The following is a 22,602-nucleotide window of genomic DNA, read 5'->3' as shown; positions in this document are numbered from 1 at the left end:
TCAAATTCCTTCAGCTTAAAATATCCAATATGCCAACATACCATATTTTAAGGTAGTTGTGTTCTGAACCCCGTCAGATGTTACAGTTAAGTCACGACAGGATTTCCTTTGGAGGATGAGAGAATATAGTGACCAGGAGGACCATGAAGGGGGCTTCCGGTTACTGATAATTTTTTTTATAACCTGGATAGTAATTGCATAGATGTGTGCACTTTGTGGACATTTTTATGATTTGCGCATAGGTGTGTTCACTTTAAATATTGATCTGTGGGCTTTCAGTATGGGTGTTTTACTTCAACAAATAACTTTTTAAAAAACAAATAAAAGTCCACTTTCACTCTCTCTTTCCAGTTTCTCTAGGCAGCGTGAAAGATGGGCTAAAAGTCATTTACAAGGGCGGGGGATATCAACTCAGCTATATTTTATCTCCTCACAATAATTATATCTTTATATAGAAACAGGATGTGCATGAGGTTTTTCCAACCTTCTGGGGTATTGTTTACCTTAATAATGCTTCCTACTGTTTGGGGAGCATTGCAGAAATTCCCTATTCTCAATTTTGAAGCGTTGAATCCCCTTCATTTCATCGCGTCAATTAATGCTTCTAGTGAGTTTACCAGGATTCAGCATTGATAAAACAAGCTCCAACCCTGACTTAGCACTGTTTTCTAATTTTAACTACCCAATTTGTTTGTTTGTTTGTTTTTGGTGAGGAAGATTAGCCCTGAGCTAACTTCTGCCAATCCTCCTCTTTTTTTTGCTGAGGAAGACTGGCCCTGAGCTAACATCTGTGCCCATCTTCCTCTACTTTATATGTGGGACACCTACCACAGCATGGCGTTACAAGTGGTGCCATGTCCGCACCCAGGATCCAAATCAGTGAACCCCAGCCGCTGAAGCGGAACGTGGGCACTTAACTGCTGCGCCACGGGAGGGGCCCCCCAATTTCTATTTTCACGCCCCCAGATCCTGCCTGAATTTTAACTGAATCTTTTTTCTTTCTTCCTCCTTTGTGCTAGCTCCAGATCTTGAACATTTCCCCGCCCCCCCACCCCCCCCCCCCCACCCCTTCCCTCTCTGGAGTTTCTCCAGCCTGGACCTGAGGCACCCCTGAGGCCACAGATCTTTCCATCTTTGCTCACCTCTCTGCAGTAGGTTTGTTCTGCCCGCTTCTTGTTCCTGCTGCGCAGTAATCAGTTACTTGCTTCCCCACTTGAGTCTTGGCAACAGTTTTAGGAGATGGCTTATTTATACAAAAGGAGAAACAGGCTGTAGCAATTTATTGGAGATGCCTACTTTGGTGGAGTCGGGCTTAGAGATCACGTTACAAGGTGGGCGTGGATGTCTCTTGTGCTCCTGCATGCTCACCTCGCCCAGGTAAACGCCCTCACCTTGAAGCTGGGCCTCCTAACTTTCTGGCTCACGTATTGTAAAAGAAGGACCACAAAATGCTAACTTCGACTTTTCTGGGTCCTGCCGTGAACTTTCTTGGCTCTGTAACAAGAAAAAACATTTCTGGCAGAATGATCAGGTTCTGGGTTGACGGTCAAGGACTGAACATTCCCTGATTCATCGATGGGACAAAAAGTTTGAGGGTGTTACCAAGGTTTACAGTGGACAAGTGGAAAAATGGGATTACTATTATTTGAGGTTGAGAAGGTGGAGTCTGGCGTTTGATTTGTGCCATTTTAAAGAGTTTATAAAACATCCTAGTGAGGAGAGAATATCTCATTCCATCTGGAATTCAGGGTAGAGGTGTGGGGCTGTGGACGGAAATTTGAGTCAAGTGTGTAAATAGAACTTAAACCGGCGAGATTCGCTGCCACCACAGAATGACTTTAAGACGAAAAGAGGCCTGAGAACTAAGTCCTGGGCCATTGGAACAATTAGAAGTTGGGGAAACGCACTCGAACGTCAGATTCCACCTGGGCACCGCCGCCATACCGCTCCAAGGTTTGAGAACTACATTTCCCAGAAGCCTTCGCAATCCCGTTTCCGAGTTATAGGCAGCCTGTGCAGTCCCGCGAGACTTAGAAGGCGGAAGTGAAGCGGAAGCCATTACTCAGGGGAGGCTATTGCCGCTGTACACATGGGCTGAGGAGAGGTCTGCAGTGGCTTCTTCCGAGCTGTTGGGGACCCTTCGGTTTCCCGCGGCAGAGCGGACTTTCTGTATGAACTTCTCGTTCATTGGGCGGCAGCTTCCGTGACCTCCGCTCCTCCCGGTGCTAACCGCAGCCGTGTAAGCCCCGCTTGCCTCGGTTAACCCTTTCCCCCCACCCCCGTCTTCCTGAGGACCGGAGAGGCCCAGAAGGCGGGGACGGGGACCTGGGACCGGGAAGCAAGGCGGCCAGGCGGGGAGTTTTAGACCCTCTGATCAGCGATGTGAAACGCTGATGACGCGAGGATTGAAATTTAGGACCGCTGTGTTTAGCGACGAGGGGGAGGCACTGATGATCTGGTAAAAAAAAAAAAAACTCAGACTCCTTGGGGTGGGGACGGAAAAGCACGGCTGACGTGAGTTCAGGACATTATAGGGGGTCAGGAATTGGAAACGGCAAAGGTAAACTTCGCTTTGCTTTTTGGTCAATTTCGTCACATTAATAGAGGCACTCTGGTTTTCTTTCTGTTCGCAGTTGTGTCGAATGCCTTTTGTATTTAAACTTTTCGATGCACTTATCTTTTTTTTATATACCTTAGTTGACTTTCGTGTAAATAGCTTATAACTAGATTTAGAAATTCACTGCAACGTTGTTATGTAACTTGAGTTAGTCCACTAATGTTTACTGTGATTACTAATATTTTGTAATATTTTGCATTGATTTTTACCATCATATTTGGTGCTTTCTGTTTATCCTTTTCCTTTCAAATATTTTTATTGGGATATAGGACATATTTGCAAAAAAAGGTCAACAGTAAATTGCAAATCCACAAACTAGGCCAAGAAAGAAAAGGTTATGAAACCTTAGAAACCTGTATGCTCCTTCTTTTTTTTTTTTTTTTTTGAGGAAGATTAGCCCTGACCTAACTTCTGCCAATCCTCCTCTTTTTGCTGAGGCAGACTGGCCCTGAGCTAACATCTGTGCCCATCTTCCTCTATTTTATATGTGGGACACCTACCACAGCATGGCTTGCCAAGCAGTGCCATGTCTGATGTCTGCACCTGGGATCCAACTGGAGAACCCGGTTGCTGAAGCAGAACGTGCGAACTTAACCATTGTGCCACCGGGCCGGCCCTTTAAGTATTATGACTTATTTGACATGAGAATTATTTAGGACATTTTCTTTTAATTTACATTCCTGTGACATTTTTCTGGTTATCCTTTGCTGACTTCATTGCACTGTGTTCAGAGATTGACACCATTTCCTGAGACTTTTACTGTCAAATCCAAAAAATCATTGCCAAGACTGATGTCAGGGAGCTAACCTGCTATGTTTTCTTCTGGGAGTTTTATGATATCAGGTCTTACGTTCAAGTCTTTAATCCATTTTGAGTTACTTTTTGTGTATAGAGTAAGATAGTGGTTCAGTGTCATTCTTTCGCGTGTGGCTGTCCAGTTTTCCAACACTGTTTATTGAAGAGACTGTCTTTCCCCTGTTGTATATTTGTATTCTTTGTCATACATTAATCAACTGTATATGCCTGGGTTTATTTCTGGGCTCTCAGTTCTGTTCCATTAATCTATGTGTCTGTTTTTATGCCAACCTATTCATTTTTCTAATGATGTTATTTGATGACTAGAGATTTTTAATTTTGGTGGAGTCTAATTTATTTTTTTGTTTGTTTAATTCTATTTGTGTCTAGTCTTTTTTTTTTAAAAGATTTTATTTTTTTCCATTTTCTCCCCAAAGCCCCCAGTACATAGTTGTATATTCTTAGTTGTGGGTCCTTCTAGTTGTGGCATGTGGGATGCCACCTCAGCGTGGCTCAATGAGTGGTGCCATGTCCATGCCCAGGATTCAAACTGCCGAAACACTGGGCCGCCTGCAGCGGAGCACGCAAACTTAACCACTCGACCATGGGGCCAGCCCCTGTGTGCAGTCTTAGAATTCTGTTGTGTACTCTAGGTCATGAAAATAGTCACTTTGTATTTTATTTTTTGGTGTCTTATTCATCTCAAAAAGGTTTTTAAATTTCAAATTAATTTTTGTGTATGCCGTGATAATAGAGATCAAAGTGTCTTTTTTTCCATTGAGTTCTTTTGACACCATTTATTAAAAAGACTGCTTTCCCTATTGAATTGCTTTGTTCCCTTATTGAAGATCATTTGACTGTGCATCTGTAGGTCTGTTTCTAACTCTGTTCTGTTCCATTGACTTATTTGTTTATACTTATTCCAATACTTGTTCATTACTATGGTAAAGTTAGTAGATATGAATTCTCTGTTTTTCTTTCTTAACTTTGTTCTGGCTCTTTTAGAGCTTTTGCATTTTGATACAATTTTAGATTTGGTTTTCAATTTCTAGAAAACAGCTTGGTGGGGTTTTGATACAGACTGTGTTGTATCTGCAGATGAATTTGGAGAGTGTCTAGCTTAATATTATCGACCCTTGCAGTTCATGGAAATAATATTCCTCCCCACTTGTTTAGGTCTTTAATTTCTTTCAGCAGTGTTTTACAGTTTTTATTGTCAAGGTCTTATAGTACAGCTTTTGACTTATTTCAAGGTGTTTTATGTATTTTCTGCTATCATAAATGGAGTTATTTTTTTTGTTTCATTTTCTAGTTCTTTGTTGAGTGTACATTATTTCAGTTGTGGTTACTATGAAATGAAAGTAAGGCTGTTTCCTGAAAGTAAGGTTAATAGTAAGACAGTTGATTCAGAAAAATTTTTACATGGTTTGGGAGGTTGAAAGATTGGATTGCTTAGTGTGCTGTTAGTTAGTGTAGATGCTCGTTTAAGGTTAGTGTCTTTGAGTTTCAGAAGCTTCCAGTGTGACTGACTTGTGTGTAGGCTGGTCCCAAGTACCTTCATGGAGGAGGCAGGTGGTTGGAATCATCTAGATCTGGTCTTTTGCTCATTAGGGGTGATACTAGGCAGAAGGTAAGGGAATTTGGACAAATTGTAGAAGTGATGGATTGTGATGAATCTTAGCTGGATAGGTGTTGTAGTGAGAAGAGATACAAGATGATGGAAGCATGGATGGTCTGGAACTATAAAGTGGGAGAGTTAACGTGTGAAGAATGTTGTGTAGGAAGTTTTGTCCCCAGAGCAGATTTCTGAATCATTGTGAAGTGAAGCTGATTCTGATGATGACAAGGCCTGGTCTTTTGGCCTCTGGATACGTGTGTTGGTGTAGAGTGTGGGGTCAAAGAGCATTGGAGACTGGAATATGTGGTCTTAGATGGACCATCCTCATGGATACTAGGATCATTGTCTTCAAGTTGAAAAGCAGAACAGAAGTCTGGGACCAGAATGTTTAATAAGTCGGGGAGTTTAACAGAGTTTTTCTTGGTGACCGACTTGGGAGAGTGAATCTGAATCTTACTTGAGGCAGGTCAGGGATCTCCACCACATTTCCTGGAGGCTTTACCTAAGTAAGATAAAGGCCCAAGATCAGATGGAACTTGCTGCTTAAAAGAGAAGATATTGGAAAACAAAAGTCAGAATTGTCTTGTGAGTAGGAGAGAGAGAAAGCCTTTGACTATGCCTAGTAGTCTTTTCTCATTTATTATAGATGCCTGCTCGAAGACTTCCGTGACAGCAAGAGAGTAGCTTCCTACTGCCAGTGCCCTGTTGTTCAGGCAAATTTACTATCATTCTCACGGGATGGCAGCTCTTGATCTGTCTCCTACATGTGGTAAGTTCTTGGGTTGATGAATGCCCTCAGAAATCAAGCTTATGTGGCCTGCCAGTTCACTGAGGTGTCAAGGGTGTGCGCAGCCAGAGGGAGGACTGCCAGGGGTGTTGGATGAACTGAAAAGCAGTGGATGGGAACTCCTGGGAGCCCCTCAGGTGACTGTATCAGATTCAGGGTTTTTGTGAGTTTGGGTAGGAGAGGGAGTGTGTGTATTTGGTGTGTAAGAAAAGACACAAGTAATGGGTAACCCTGCACTGTCCTATTTATTTAATAAATGTAAGCAGATTAACAGCTTTACTTGTTGGAGCTTTAATTACTTAACTCATAAATTGAAGAAATGTATCATGTTCTTTATGGATGTGTAAGCCCTGCACCCTTTTTCCTGTCCTTAAGTGAAACAGGGATATTCTGGCTTGTTACAAAACATTGTGTGTGTGTGTGTGTGTGTGTGTCTGTGTGTGTGTGTGTATTGATTTAGGATGTGCACTGCATGCTCGTAGTGTGAGCACGCTGATTTGTGAGTGTCAGGCAGGCTTTAATCTTCATGGATCCTGTCTTCTCTAGCTCTGTCCACCCAAGACCCTGCCTGTCTCCAGGAGTCAGAAATTCCTCTTCCTTCAAAAGATCGTTCCTGTCCCCAAGGTGTGGACCTGTTTGCTTGCAATGGCCTGGAGCCGCATATGCCAACCAGTGTTGGTTCCCAGGTACACCAAGATCTCAGAGCCTCTGAGGGTGGGAGAGGTACTTCCCTAGGATGCCCCCAATATCACATGTTAGAATTGTTTTAGATCTTCATTCAGGCTGATTGATGCCTGATCAGGGCAGACGAGAAAGAGCCAAAGAATGTTACAAGGCTGTCCTGGTTTCATGATTGTTAGGGGAAATGACTTAATGTACCAGATGTTTCTCTTATAATATCACTTAGAGTGCTCAGCCCAGGCCAGAAGTGGAGAGAGTTTTGGTCCCATGTCACAGTTGCATTTGACAAGGAGATGAGGTGCAATCACATCATAGGTTAGAGTCTGAAGACTGACTTCTAGAGTAAATGGTGGGACCCCAGAACTCCATCTGAAAATGCTGTGTTTAAAGTCTCTTATGCTGAGTCCTGAGCCTCAGCCATCTGTGAACACATAAGCTGGTTTCTCACTGACCTCAAATGTGTGTGGTGTTTCAGGAATCAGTGACTTTCCAGGATGTTGCTGTGGACTTTACTGAGAAGGAGTGGCCCTTGCTGGATTCTTCTCAGAGAAAACTGTACAAAGATGTAATGTTGGAGAACTATAGCAACCTCGCCTCAGTGGGTAAGGCTGGCATCATTTATTCATTCATGTCAAATGTTTTTGAGTACTTCCTGTGACCCAGAAACTGGGAATTTGGAACACAATTGTGAACAAGTTGAGCTGGTGCCCACCCTCATGGTATATCCCCATGACCTGTCCATTGCGTTGACCATGGAGGTTAAATGTGTCTGAGCTTGAGCATAGATTTCTGAGTTAAGTCCTCATTCCTCTAAACAGCAAAATGTGTGGGTATTTGTGTTTTTGTGTTTTATGAAAGCCTTTCACTGTGTTCCTTAGAAATTTGGCACCATCATTTTGCTGCTCCTACGTCAGACTTGTCCATCTTCCGAGCACTGAAGACCAAAGCACTGACCCCAGTCTATGGGAAGGGGGTGTCTTCTGCACACTCCTCCCTTAGCATGTGTTTTTCTCCATGAGTAGGGTGTCAGGTGGGCAAACCCAGCCTCATCTCCCACTTGGAGCAAGAAGAGGAGCTGAGGACAGAGGAGAGAGGACTTCACCGAGGCTCTTGTCCCGGTAAGCACCAGGCACATGCGAGTGTTTCTGAATATCTCTGTCTAGTGATTGGGGTGGAGGGAGATCCATTAGGAAATATCACCAGGGAAATTTGAAAATTCGTTCTCTTTCACTGCCCCTTCGTTCTCTCACAAGTCCTTTGGTCTCGATGTCCCTTCATCTTTACCTATAGTTAACGTCAATTACCGCACATAGTTACAAAATTTTGTGTGTGTGTGATGAGAATTTTTAAGGTTTACTCTCAGCAACTTTCAAATACGCAGTACAATGTTATTAACTATAGCCATCAGGCTGTACTTTATATCCCTAGGACTTATTCATTTTATAACTGGAAGTTTCTACCTTTTGACCCCCTTCACCAATTTCACCCACCCTCCACTCTCTCCCACCTCTGACAACCATCAGTCTGTTCTCTGTATCTGTGAGCTTGGTTTTGCTTTGTTTTTTTTAAGATTCCACATATAAGTGAGATCATTCAATACTTGTCTTTCTCTGTCTGACTTATTGCACTTAGCATAATATGCCCTCAAGTTCCATCCGTTTTGTCAGAAATGGCAGGATGTCCTTCTTTTTTACGGCTGAATAATATTCCATTCTTTATATATACCACATTTTCTTTTTCCATTTATCTTTCAAAGGACACTTAGGTTGTTTCCATATCTTGGCTACTGTAAATAATGCTACAAGGAACGTGAGGGTGCAGATATCTTTTTGAGTTACTGTTTTTGTTTTCTTGGGATAAATACCCAGAAGTGGAATTGGTAGGCTTCATTTTTAAATGTCACATGTCCACATGGTCTCTTTCTCCCATTTCTCTGTACTTAACATTCCTGATCATATTCCTTCTGTCATTATCAACGTCAGTCTTTGAAAAATTACTTCTTAGTGAATTGACTTAAATATCCACCCCTGTCATTGCCAAGGGTAAATTTTTTACAGTCAAATTTTTCAGTCATTTTTACTCATGTTTGTGTTCTTTTCTTTCACATCAGCTTTCCTTCTTTAGGGTTAATATTTGCAAAGAAATCCACCTGTCTTTGTCACTGTCATCTCACCATTTTCTTTTTCCAGCAAGTTAGTAGTTTCTCAATTTGTTTCAGATTGGGAGACTCCATCTAAAACCAAATGGACAATTCTTGTGGAAGATATTTTTGGGAAGGAAACAACCAATGGTGTGACAATGGTAAGATTTCCTTGGGTTAATTCTGGATCTTCCGTATTGGGAGAAGACTCAGATAGGCTAAGTTAGAGAAGCAGCTCAAGAACCAGGTGAGCGACGTCTTCAAGAGGAAGTACTGTCAGAGACTCTTAAGTGTTACTAATTTGGGAGATAGTCCTAAAGCTAGCCCCAAGCTTCCCCACTTAGACTTCCAGTGAGTAAATATTTGTGTAACTATGTCTCAGATATTGAGTGTTGGGGCTCAGTTCACATTTAAATGGTTAACAAAGTGTAGGCATACCTCATTTTATTGCACTTTGCAGATACTGTGTGAAGGGCAAGACCCTCCACCAGCAAAAAGATTACACCTCACTGGAGGTTCAGGTGATGGTTAGCATTTTTAGCAATATAGTATGTTTACATTAAGGTATGTACATTGTTTTATTTAGACATAATGCTATTGCATACTTAATAGACTACAGTATAGTGTAAACATAACTTTTATATGTACTGGGAAACCAAAAAATTCATGTGAGTTGCTTTATTGCAATATTTGCTTTATTGTGGTTGTCTGGAACTGTACCTACAGTATCTCTGGGGTAAATATATGTAAAAAGTTTTGTGAAAGAAGTTATACACGTGGGAGCCTTAGGGGCTAGCATTCACCTGTTCTACTTCATAGAGCCAAAATGGGGCAGGAACAGTACTTTTGCACTGCAAATTATAACACCAAAATTTGTGCTTCAATTTGTGTCAGTTTATTTGGGGATAACGTAGGAGTGTAATCAATATGAGAAATGCCTTAGTTAGCACTCATCTCTTAATCAACAGGATAGAACTCATCTTGGAGAGAAATCCACTGGATATGCTCACCTGTTTGAAGTCTTCACCATGAGTGCTCATCTTACTCAGCAGATGGGGAGACACACTGTTAAGAGGCCCTATCACCGCCGGGACTGTGGGGTAGCTCTCAAGAACAGGTCACATCTAACTCAACATGTGAGCATTTACAATGGGAGAAAAATGCATGAATGTCATCAGTGCCAAAAAGCCTTCACCACGAGTGCTTCCCTTACCCGGCACAGGAGAATACACACAGGGGAGAAACCCTATGAATGCAGTGCCTGTGGGAAAGCTTTCAATGATCCCTCAGCCCTTAGGAGTCATGCGAGAACTCACCTCACAGAGAAGCCCTTTGACTGCAGTCAGTGTGGAAACGCATTCCGAACCCTATCTTCTCTGAAGATACACATGAGAGTTCACACTGGGGAGAGACCTTACAAGTGTGATGAGTGTGGGAAGGCGTATGGCAGGAGCTGCCACCTCATTGCACACAAACGAACACATACTGGAGAGAGACCCTATGAATGCGTTGACTGTGGGAAAGCTTTTCAGCATCCCTCACATCTCAAAGAGCATGTCAGGAATCACACTGGAGAGAAACCCTATGAATGCACACAGTGTGGAAAAGCCTTCAGATGGAAGTCTAACTTTAATTTGCACAAGAAGAACCACATGGTAGAGAAAACATACGAATGTAAAGAATGTGGGAAATCCTTTGGTGATCTCTTATCGCGGAGAAAACACATGAGAATTCATATTGTAAAGAAACCTGTTGAATGTAGACAGTGTGGGAAAGCGTTCAGAAACCAGTCTATCCTTAAGACACATATGAATTCTCACACTGGAGAGAAACCGTACGGGTGCGATCTCTGTGGAAAAGCTTTCAGCGCAAGCTCAAACCTAACCGCACACAGGAAAATACACACTCAAGAGAGACGCTATGAATGTGCTGCCTGTGGGAAAGTCTTTGGCGATTATTTATCCCGGAGGAGGCATATGAGTATTCATCTTGTAAAGAAACGCGTTGAATGTAGACAGTGTGGGAAAGCATTCAGAAACCAGTCAACCCTTAAGACACACATGAGAAGTCACACAGGAGAGAAGCCCTATGAGTGTGATCATTGTGGGAAAGCCTTCAGCATAGGCTCAAACCTTAATGTGCACAGGAGGATACACACTGGGGAGAAACCCTATGAATGCCTGGCCTGTGGGAAAGCCTTCAGTGATCATTCGTCCCTGCGGAGTCATGTGAAAACTCACCGGGGAGAGAAGCTGTTTGCATCATCCGTGTGGAAAAGGCTCCAGTGACACATCTTTAAGAGAAGTGCAAGAGCTCAGACTGAGAGGAAACCTCATAGGTGTCAGGAAGGCAAGAGAGCCTTGATGAACTTATCTTATTGGGCACAAAAGAATACATGTAAATTGGGAGAAATCCAGTTTGTGTAATGAGTTGGAAAGATTTGAGTTTTTTTCTCATCACTTTGGAGATTCGTGAGAGCTCATCCTGGGGAAGAAGATGTCTATGTGGTGTGGAGAAGCTGTCATTATGCGTTCAGCTCTTGAAAAACATGAGAACTTGAGAGAAACTCTAGCCTAGTATTTAATGTCGAAATGGCTTTAACACAGTGTCTCATATTCTGGGCACGTGAGTAAGCACAGTAGGGAGAATCTCTAAATTCACTGACTGGGCAAACCTTTTCTGCTCTCACACTGTCTTCCTTGTGAGAGAAATCATATAAAAGTAAGAATGGGGGAAAGTCTGTAACAGGGGCTGGCAAACTATGGCCAGCTGTCTGGTATTTTTTTTACAGCTTGCAAGCTAAGAGTAGTTGTTAAATTTTCAAAGAAGACAACTGTGTGACAGACACCATGTAAGTGGTCCACAAAGCCTAAAATTACTTACTATCTGGTCCTTAACAGAAAAACTTGGCCAAACTTTTGTCTTCAGCAGCATTTCTCACCTGGGGGTGATTTTGGTCCCCAGGGGACGTTTGGCACTGTCTGGAGATGTTTTTGGTTGTTATAACTGGGGCAATGCTACTGGCATATAGTTGGAAGACATCAGGGATGCTGCTAAATATCCTACAATGCACAGGAGCCCACCACAACAAAGAATCATGTGCCCCAAAATGTTAGTCTTGCTGAGGTTGAGAAACCATGGCCTACAGCAATCCCTCAAGTTTTGAAAGGTGTGAGTACTCACACTAGGAGAAATTAAAACTTCAAAAATATAATCTGTGTAATTCTTTCAGGCAACACATGAGAACCCACACCGCAGACGGTCCATATGTAGGACAGTTTCAGCCATTGCCCCCTCAGTTGTGCATGGGAGAACTCACTTCTCAATGGGGTTTTCTAGTAAATATGATGCTCCTCTAAATAACCCTTATGCCTCATCACAAAAGGTTTGTATATAGTATTTTTACCATACCTTCATTCTTGATATATATTCATTTCCTTTTGGATAACTTCCTTGGCAACACACTGTTTAGAATGTGTTTTGTACTGTGTAACGTGGGTATTTTTAGTACCTATTTGTTACGAATATCTAATTCAAATGCATTGTGATCAGAGCATGATGTCTTCATCAGATGGATTCTTTGGAATGTTTTTGGCCTCCTGTCCAGCCAAGGGTGGCATGCACTTCTGGTTCCTTCCCCAATATCTCTTCTTCCATATCAAGAAAATCCAAGTTTTGTCAGATTAGTAAGGTGTGCTGCTTTTTAAAACCTTTTACAAGTTTTCTTGCAGCCTGTGCAGTCCATGTCCCACAGCCTGATCATTTGACAAATAAGCAGATGTCATTGTATGGGCTATGAGAAAGCTCTTGAAAAAGGGTTATTCTTACCTGGATTCGTTTGGTTTTTTTCTTTTTTTTTTTCTAGATTGGCGCCTGAGCTAACAACTGTTGCCAATCTTCTGGGTTTTTTTTTCTGCTTTTTCTCCCCAAATCCCCCCAGTACATATTTCTATATTTTAGTTGTGGGTCCTTCTAGTTGTGGCATGTGGGACACTGCCTCAACGTGCCCTGACAAGCAGTGTCATGTCCTCACCCAGGATCCAAACCAATAAAACCCAGGGCTGCCGAAGTGGAATGTGCAAACTTAACCACTCGGCCACGGGGCCGGCCCCTGTTTTTTCTTTTTTGCTCTTCCCCCTACATCTCACCTTGCAAGGAGATTCAGCACTTAGTGTTAAAAGATCAGTCTTGTGACGAAGAGGATACAAGCCACAGGCTAAGGAGGATACTGCAGAAAAATCGCAATGATCCTGGCCCCCACAGTGGCATATTGGAGTGTCTGCACTAGCCCTGGATTTATTTCCAGACTTCCTATAACATGAGAAAAAATAAAACTATTGGTTTAAGCTGCTTTGAGTATTTCATTATCTGTTTACTAATTGTTTTATTGGTGGTGGGGTCGTTTTGCTATACCCAGCTGGTTGCTGTCTGTAACCCATGCACTTGTCATTAGTGAGGTCTTATAACTGCTACATGTGTGAGTATCATCTGCTTATAGTTTCAGTTGTTGGATATGGGTTTTTAAATTGTGTAAACCAAGTTTTTAAATTGTATTTCAAATCTCTGATGTACTTAAACGTTTAAACACTTATTTTCTTGGCTTGAATTGAAAGAAGTATATTAGTTTTCACAAAAGCCCTAAGAAGCGGGTACCATCAGTGTCTCCCTTTTACATATGGAGAATTGAAGACTGAGGCAAGTTTAGGTTACTTGTCTGAAATTAACCTATTAACAAGTAGTTGTGCTTGCGTCTGAGTCCATCCTTTTATGTCAGGCCCAGTTCTATGTCCTGAGTCTAGTGGTGAATCAGGATTTTTGCCCTCCTGGTACTTACATTCTACTTGGAGGTGAGGCACCTGATAAACAAATGGGTAAATACTGTATATCAGATGATGGTCAGTGCAATGGGGGAAAATTAACTGAGGTGATGATAGGGAATATGGGGGTTCAGCAGAGCTATTGGATGAATCAGAAAAGCCTTTTGTTTAAGGGGACATTTGAACAGAGATGCAAATGAACTGCAAGTGTGTGCCATATTGTAATCGGGGGAAGAGCAGCCTCAGCAGTCTGAAGGTCATGAAAAAGAATTGTGCTTGGGGCAGCCGTGCAGTAGCAAATGGGTTGGTGTGACTCAAGTGGAGCAATCTTGGAAGTTGCAGTTAATGATGAAATCAGAGCTGTAACAGGGTCTTGATCCTGGGAGTGTCTTGTGGGTTAAATGGAAGGACATTGCCTTTCACGTTCAGTGTAGTAGGAAGTCATTGGAGAGTTTTCAACACAGAAGTGACAGTTATTCAATTTCTGTTTTGAAAGTTTCATAGTGGCTTCTGGGTTGATAGGCTAAAGAGGGACAAGGTGCAAACAGAAACTTGCTAACAAGCCATTGCAAATCTCAAGTCAGATTTCTTGGTGCCTAGATTCTTAGCAACAGATGTGGTTTAAGAGTCACATTGATGAAGGGAGCTGTTGTTTCATTTTCACTTCCAGAAAGTTATCCTATGTATTAGCCCACGATTTATTTACCCTTTCTACTGCTGATGTACAGTTGTTCCCATTTTTCCCAGTTAATGAACAATGCTGCTTTAAGAAATTGTATAAATGCCTTCTGGAGCGTTGGTGAGCTGTTCCAGGAGTGTGAAATTGCTGGGTTCTGAGGTCTCTGCATGTTCAACTTACCAGTATAACACGAAAGTTGTTTCTGCAGTGGTTGTGTAATGATGATCTTGTGTGTGTGTAGTAACATTTAAAACAGGTTTTACTGAAATGCAGAAAAGTGCTTAATTCATGTACAGGTAAATTATCACATGAACACATCCATGTACTCAGGCAAGAAAAAGACTATTATTTTAGTCTTTTCTGACTAAAAAAAAAAAGGCATTTCTGATAATACCCCTTCTTGCCTCATCCAAATGACAAATCCTTCTCTACTCTCCACAGGTAACTGATATTCTGACCCTGACAACGTGCCTTGGGTTTTTTGTTTTTGAATCCTGTACAGATGGAACCATTCAGTATTTGTTCTTTTGTGTCTGTCTTAACTTGCCTGATATTTTTGTGAAGTTTGTCCATATGGTTTTGAGTATCTCTAGTTGGTACATTTTATTGTCTTCCATTGTTTGAATATTCCATAATTTATTAAGCCATTTGTGCTGATGACATTTGACTTTGTAGTTTGGGGCTATTGTGAATAATGCTGCTTTGAGCGTAGTTTCATATTTCTGATAATGCACAAGCATATATGTTTGTCTTGGCTATATAACCTGGACTGAAATTGCTGGGTCATGTGGGATGTATATATTCATTTCTGTAGGTGATGACAGTTTTCCAAAGTGGTGGTGAAAATTGGTTTTCCAGCAAGCTCTTTTATGAAGTTAGATAAGATGATACTAAAGTTGCCTGCCTTTTTCTTACTTAGTTTATATTCCAGATGTGAACGTTATGGATGGATATGTTTGTCAGATATTTTCTCACACTCTGTGGCTTTCCTCTTCGTGTTTTAATTGATATCTTTTGATGAAATGAGTTCATAATTTTAATGTCATCTAATCTTTATGGACAGCACTAGTCTGTTCCTGTGTGAGAAGTACTTGCCTAGCATGAAGGCAAGAAGCTACTACATTTTCTTTTACAAGTTTTATTGTGTTGGTATACACATTTAGATCTAGAGTCCATCTGAAATGGATTTTTTTTTGTGTATTATGTGACGTAGGATTAAGATTTATTTTTTTCCAGATTGACCCAACATCATTTATTTTAAAAATAAATCTTTATTATTTGACATGTCATCTTTGTCATGTACTGGATTCCATTATGTATTTATACTATTTCTGGACATTATTCTATTCTGGTCTGTTTTTCTCTTCATGTACCATGCCATGGGCTTTTATATTAAAACGGGCTTTATAGTTTGGATGTCTGGGAGGTCTAGTTCCCCTTTTGGTTTTTTTCTTTTTCAGTGTTTTCCGAGGTTTTCCTACTTTTTCTTTTTTTTTTTTTTAATATGCACTTTCCTATTACCTTGTTCAGTTCCATAAAATTAGCTTGTTGGTATTTTATTGGCATTACCTTGAATTAAAGTTAACTTGGGGAGACCTAACATCTCTATGATATTAAGTTGTCTTGTGCAAGAACAGGGAATGTCTTTCCCTTTGTTCCAGTCTACTTTAGTTTTTGTCAGGAATGTTTAAAAATTTTCCTTATACGAATTTTCTACATTCTTGTTAAGTTTTCCCTAAGTATTTAATCTTTTACTGTAAATAAAATTTTCTCTACTGATATGTCTTCTCTTCACAGTTTCTGTATATGGAAGCTACTAACTTTGTATCTTAATTTTGTAACTTGCTACTTCACTGAATTATTTTTTGAGTTTTATTATTGCTTTTCTGGGGTCTTTCAGGCATGCTACCATATCCTCGACAAATTGAGGTATCTTTACTTGTTTCCAAGTTCTTACACCTCTAGTTGTTTTTGCCTGTCTAATTGCATTGCCTAATACCCGTAATACAATGCTAAATAGTAGCAGAGATAATGGGCATCTTTGCTTTGTTCTACGGGTAATGCCCCTATTGTTTTCCATTAATTAAGATGTAGTTTTTTAGAACTAAGGTATATATTTATTTTATCATAGTGAGAGGGTATCCTGTATTCTTGAATGATTTATCATGAATGGGTGTTGAATTTCCTCAAAGTTTTTTTGAACATCTTTTGAAGAGGACCATGGTTCCTTTACTATTGTTTATTTATATAGTAATGATATTAATAAATTTCTCAGTATTCAACAAATCTTGCATTCCTGGAATGAATTTCACTTTGTCATGGTGTATTATCTTCTTAATGTGATTTTGGATTCTGTTTGTTAGTAATTTGTTTAGAATTTTGCATTTGTATTCATGAATGACAATTGGTCTGTAGTTTTCTTTATACTGTCTTTATCTGGCTTAGGTATTAGTATTATCTTTGCTCATAAGAGGAATTAGGAATTTTCTTTCCAGTGCTCTGGAATAATTTATACAGCCTTAGGACTATGTGGTGTTGGGAGATTTGGTAGAATTCTCTATGGAATCAGCTGGGCCAAATGCTTTTTGGTGGGCTATTTCCTTTGGAACTTTATTTCTTTTATGGAAATTGGTCTGTATGCTTTCTAACTTGAATATTGAGTCAATACTAGTAATCTGTATTTTCCTGGAAAATTGTCCATTTTGTCTAGTGTAGTTAGAGATTAGCAAAGTAATCTCATAACTTTTGAAATATTTTCTGATTCAATGGTCATTACTTATTTTTGTGTATTTGCTGTGTCTCTTTTCCTGGACCAAATGAGCTGATGATTTATTTGTTTGCTTTTCCTCCCAGAATAGAATTTTGACTAATTAGATCTATTGTTTTTCTGTTTTCCTCATTAATTCCTGCTTTTATCTCTATTCCTTCCTTATGCTTTCTTTTGGTTTGTTTCTCTTTTCTTAACTGATAATTAATTCTTAATCTTTCATTTTATTGACAAGTGTTATGTGCAGTGAATTTTCCCCTGATCACTACTTTATAATGCATTCCATAGATTCTAATATGTAGTCTTGATTATCATTATTTCTTTAAAATTCTGTAACTTTAGTTTATAGTTTCCCCTTCACTCAAGAGTTAATACAAGGGGCCAGCCCGGTGGCACAACAGTTAAGTTTGCACGTTATGCTTCTCGGTGGCCTGGGGCTCGCCAGTTTGGACCCTGGTGCGGACATGGCACCGCTTGGCAAAAAGCCATGCTGTGGTAGGTGTCCCACGTATAAAGTAGAGGAAGATGGGCATGGATGTTAGCTCAGAACCAGTCTTCCTCAGCAAAACGAGGAGGATTGGCAGTAGTTAGCTCAGGGCTGATTTTCCTCAAGAAAAAAAAGTTAGTGTGAGGTTTTTAAATTTTCAGGTAGAACAGTCTTTTTTTGTTTTTGTTAATAAAGTTTTTTATTTCTAGCATTTCCTTTTGATTCTTTCTTAGAGTTTCTGTTTCCCTGCTTTCATTACCCATTTGTTTTGCGTGTTCACTTTTCCAGTTAGAACGTTTAGCATGTTAACCATGGTTGCTTTAAATTCCTGGTCTGATAATTCCAAAATCTCTGCCATAACTGAGTCTGGCTCTGATGCTTGCTTTCTCATTTTAGACTATTTTTTCTTGCCTTTTATCATGGCTTGCAAGTTTTTGTTGAAAACTTGACATGATGTGTTGGGTAAAAGGAACATCAGTAGGTAGGTCTTCTGTGTGTTTTATGGTTTTTTGGCTCGAGGTTAGCCTGTGTTTACTATTGGCTGTGGCTGTTGTGTCAGAGGCTAAAGTATTTCTCTAGTGTCTTTATTTTATTTTTTATTTTTTATTAAGGTTATGAAAGTTAACATCCTTGTGAAATTACAGTTGTACATCATTGTTAGTCATGTTGTAGGTACACCACTTCACCCCTAGTGCCCTCCCCCCACCCCCCTTTCCCCTGGCAACCAACGATCTGTTCTCTTTGTCCATATGCTAACTACCACCTATGAGTGGAGTCATACAGAGTTCGTCTTTGTCTGTCTTATTTCACTCAACAGAATACCCTCAAGGTCTATCCATGTTGTTGTGAATGGGACGACTTTGTCCTTTTTTATGGCTGAGTAGTATTCCATTGTGTGTATATATATATATATATATATACCACATCTTCTTTATCCAATCATCAGTTGCTGGGCACTTAGGTTGGTTCGATGACTTGGCTATTGTGAGTAATGCTGCGATGAACATAGGGGTGCATGGAACTTTTGGAATTGCTGCTTTCAGGTTCTTAGGATAGATACCCAGTAGTGGGATGGCTGGGTCATAAGGTATTTCTATTCTTAACTTTTTGAGGAATCTCCATACTGTTTTCCATAGTGGTTGCACCAGTTTGCATTCCCACCAACAGTGTATGAGGGTTCCCTTTTCTCCACAGCCTCTCCAACATTTGTCACTCTTGGTTTTGGATATGTTTGCCATTCTAACAGGTGTAAGGTGATATCTTAGTGTAGTTTTGATTTGCATTTCCCTTATGTTTAGTGATGAGGAGCATCTTTTCATGCGTCTATTGGCCATCTTTATATCTTTGCAGAAATGTCTGTTCATGTCCCCGGCCCATTTTGTAATTGGGTTGTTTGATTTTTTATTGTTGAGTTGTGTGAGTTCTTTGTATATTATGGAGATTAACCCTTTGTCAGAAAAATGACTTGTGAATATTTTTTCCCAATTAGTGGGCTGTTAGTTTGTTTCAATCCTGTTTTCCCTTGCATTGAAGAAGCCCTTTAGTCTGATGAAGTCCCATTTGTTTATTCTTTCTATTGTTTCCCTCTTGTGTGGGGTTATGGTATCCGAAAAGATTCTTTTGAAGCTGATGTCAAAGAGTGTACTGCCGATATTCTCTTCTAGAAGACTTATTGTTTCAGGCCTAATCTTTAGGTCTTTGATCCATTTTGAGTTTATTTTAGTAAGTGGTGAAAAAGAATGGTCAATTTTCATTCTTTTACATGTGGCTGTCCAGTTTTCCCAGCACCATTTGTTGAAGAGACTTTCTTTCCTCCATTGTAGGTCCTCAGCTCCTTTGTCGAAGATTAGCTGTCCATAGATGTGTGGTTTTATTTCTGGGCTTTCAATTCTGTTCCATTGATCTGTATATCTGTTTTTGTACCAGTACCATGCTGTTTTGATTACTGTAGCTTTGTAGTATGTTTTGAAGTCAGGGATTGTGATGCCTCCAGCTTTGTTCTTCTTTCTCAGGATTGCTTTAGCAATTTGGGGTCTTTTGTTGCCCCATATGAATTTTAGGATTCTCTGTTCAATTTCTGTAAAGAATGTCATTGGGATTCTGATTGGGATAGTGTTGAATCTGTAGATTGCTTTAGGTAGTATGGACATTTTAACTATGTTTATTCTTCCAATCCATGTGCATGGAATGTCTTTCCATCTCTTTATGTCGTCGTCGATTTCTTTCAAGAAGGTCTTGTAGTTTTCGTTGTATAGATCTTTCACTTCCTTGGTTAAATTTATCCCAAGGTATTTTATTCTTTTTGTTGCGATTGTGAATGGCATTGACTTCTTGAGATCTTTTTCTGTTAGTTCATTGTTAGCATATAGAAATGCTACTGATTTATGTATGTTGATTTTATACCCTGCAACTTTGCTGTAGTTGTTGATTGTTTCTAATAGTTTTTCTGTGGATTCTTTGGGGTTTTCTATATATAAGATCATGTCGTCTGCAAACAGCGAGAGTTTTACTTCTTCATTGCCTATTTAGATTCCTTTTATTTCTTTTTCCTGCCAAATAGCTCTGGCCAGAACCTCCAGTACTACGTTGAATAAGAGTGGTGAAAGTGGGCACCCTTGTCTTGTTCCTGTTCTGAGAGGGATGGGTTTCAGTTTTTGTTCATTGAGTATGATGTTGGCTGTGGGTTTGTCATATATGGCCTTTATTATGTTGAGGTACTTTCCTTCTGTACCTATTTTATTGAGGGTTTTTATCATAAATAGATGTTGGATCTTGTCAAATGCTTTCTCTGCATCTATTGAGATGATCATGTGGTTTTTGTTTATCGTTTTGTTAATGTAGTGAGTCATGTTGATTGACTTGCGGATGTTGAACCATCCTTGTGTCACTGGTATAAATCCCACTTGATCATGGTCTATAATCTTTTTGATGTATTGCTGTATTCGGTTTGCCAAAATTTTGTTGAGGATTTTTGCATCTATGTTCATCAGTGATGTTGGCCTGTAGTTTTCCTTCTCTGTGTTGTCCGTGTCAGGTTTGGGGATCAGGGTGATGTTGGCTTCATAGAATGTATTTGGGAGTGCTCCATCTTCCTCTGTTTTCTGGAATAGTTTGAGAAGGATAGGTAATAAATCTTCTTTGAATATTTGGTAGAATTCTCCAGAGAAGCCGTCTGGTCCTGGACTCTTATTTTTGGGGAGGTTTTTGATCACTTTTTCTATTTCTTTACTTGTGATTGGTCTATTCAGATTCTCTATTTCTTCCTCATTCAATTTGGGTAGGTTTTATGAGTCTAGGAATTTATCCATTTCTTCTAGGTTGTTCAATTTGTTGGCATAGTTTTTCATAGTATTCTCTTATGATCCTTTGTATTTCTTCGGTATCTGTTGTGATTTCTCCTCTCTCTCGTTTCTACTTTTATTTATTTGAGACTTCTGTCTTTTTTTTTTAGTGAGTCTAGCTAAGGGTTTGTCAATTGTGTTAATTTTATTGAAGAACCAACTCTTTGTTTCATTGATCCTTTCTACTGTCTTTTTTGTTTCAATATCATTTATTTCTGCTCTAATTTTTATTATTTCCCTCCTTCCACTGACTTTGGGCTTTGTTTATTCTTCTTTTTCTAATTCTGTTAGGTGTCGTTTGAGATTGTTTATGTAAGATTTTTCTTGCTTATTGAGGTGAGCCTGTGTTGCAGTGAATTTCCCTATTAGGACTGCCTTTGCTGCGTCCCAAATAATTTGGTATGGCGTGTTTTCATTTTCATTTGTCTCCAGATAATATTTGATTTCTTCTTTAATTTCTTGAATAATCCATTGTTTGTTCAGTAGCATGTTGTTTAGTCTCCACAGTTTTGGCTCATTCCCAGCTTTATTCTTGTAGTTGATTTCTAGTTTCATAGCATTGTGATCAGAAAAGATGCTTGATATTATTTCAACCCTCTTGAACTTATTGATGCTTGCTTTGTTTCCCAAGATATGGTCTATCCTTGAGAATGTTCCATGTGCGCTTGAGAAGAATGTGTAACCTGCTGTTTTTGTGTGAAGTGTCCTATATATATCTATTAGGTCCATCTGCTCTAATTTTTCATTTAATTCTATAATTTCCTTGTTGATTTTCTGTCTGGATGATCTGTCCATTGATGTTAATGGGGTGTTGAGGTCCCCTACTATTATTGTATTGCTGTTGCTGTCTCCTTTTAGTTTTGTTAATAGTTTCTTTATGAATTTTGGTGCTCCTGTGTTAGGTGCATATATATTTATAAGTGTTATGTCATCTTGGTGGAGCATCCCTTTTATCATTATATACTGCCCCTCTTTGTCTTTCTTTATCTGTTTTGCTTTGAAGTCTACTTTGTCTGATATAAGTATAGCAACACCTGCTTTCTTTTGTTCATTATTAGCTTGGAGTATTGTCTTCCATCCCTTCACTTTGAGTCTGTGTTTGTCTTTGGGGCTGAGGTGTGTTTCCTGGAGGCAGCATATTGTTGGATCTTGTTCTTTGATCCATCCACTCTGTGCCTTTTGATTGGAGAGTTCAATCCATTCACGTTTAGAGTGATTATTGAAACGTGGGGGCCTACTGTTGCCATTTTATCACTTGTTTTCCGGTTCTTTTGCATTTTGTCCTGATGGAGAGCTGTTACTTTGTGTTATTGTCCTTCTCCTTCTCTCCTTTGTTCTGGATTTTGTAACCCCTTTCCTTTTTTTGATTTTTCAGGAATGAGGTTCTTCCTGAGCATTTCTTGAAGAGGAGGTTTTGTGGCGATGAACTCCCTTAACTTTTGTTTATCTGGGAAAGTTTTTATTTCTCCATCATATTTGAAGGATATTTTCGCTGGGTAGAGTATTCTTGGCTGCAGGTTTTTGTCCTTCAGAGTTTTGAATATTTCATTCCAATCTCTTCTAGCCTGAAAGGTCTCTCCTGAGAATTCTGCTGATAGGCTTATGGGGTTTCCTTTGTAAGTTATTTTCTTCTGCCTGGCTGCCCTTAGTATTTTCTCTTTGTCGTTGACTTTTGCTGGTTTCACTACTATATGCCTTGGGGTTGGTCTTCTTGCGTTAATAAAGTTTGGAGATCTACTGGCTTCTGTCACATGAAGTTCCATCTCTCTTGCCAAGTTTGGAAAGTTCTCAGCTATTATTTCTTTGAACAGGCCTTCTGCCCCCTTTTCCTCTGCTCCCTCTGGTATACCTATAATCCTTATGTTACATCTCC

At 39.9% G+C, this 22,602-nt stretch overlaps 1 protein-coding gene across 2 annotated transcripts; it reads left to right on the top strand.

Annotated features, from left to right (window-relative positions):
* Positions 1–2,025: 2,025 nt before the first annotated feature.
* On the top strand, positions 2,026–12,989 carry ZNF317 (zinc finger protein 317). 2 transcript variants are annotated; one of them, XM_023645505.2, is made up of 7 exons: positions 2,026–2,239; positions 5,677–5,799; positions 6,364–6,503; positions 6,974–7,100; positions 7,521–7,616; positions 8,717–8,799; positions 9,607–12,989. In XM_023645505.2, the coding sequence occupies exons 2-7, from the start codon at positions 5,769–5,771 to the stop codon at positions 10,924–10,926; spliced, it is 1,797 nt and encodes a 598-aa protein (XP_023501273.1). In that variant the 5' UTR covers positions 2,026–2,239; positions 5,677–5,768; the 3' UTR covers positions 10,927–12,989. The 2 variants fall into 2 exon arrangements, with proteins under 2 accessions (XP_023501273.1, XP_070130262.1); XM_070274161.1 differs by having other exon boundaries at positions 2,028–2,560.
* Positions 12,990–22,602: the final 9,613 nt, after the last annotated feature.

This window comes from Equus caballus, chromosome 7 (genome assembly GCF_041296265.1).
Source record: "Equus caballus isolate H_3958 breed thoroughbred chromosome 7, TB-T2T, whole genome shotgun sequence".
In the NCBI taxonomy this organism is placed as follows: Eukaryota; Metazoa; Chordata; class Mammalia; order Perissodactyla; family Equidae; genus Equus; species Equus caballus.
The sequence above is the reverse complement of the archived record's forward strand: the minus strand, read 5'-3'. Positions and strand labels throughout refer to the sequence as shown.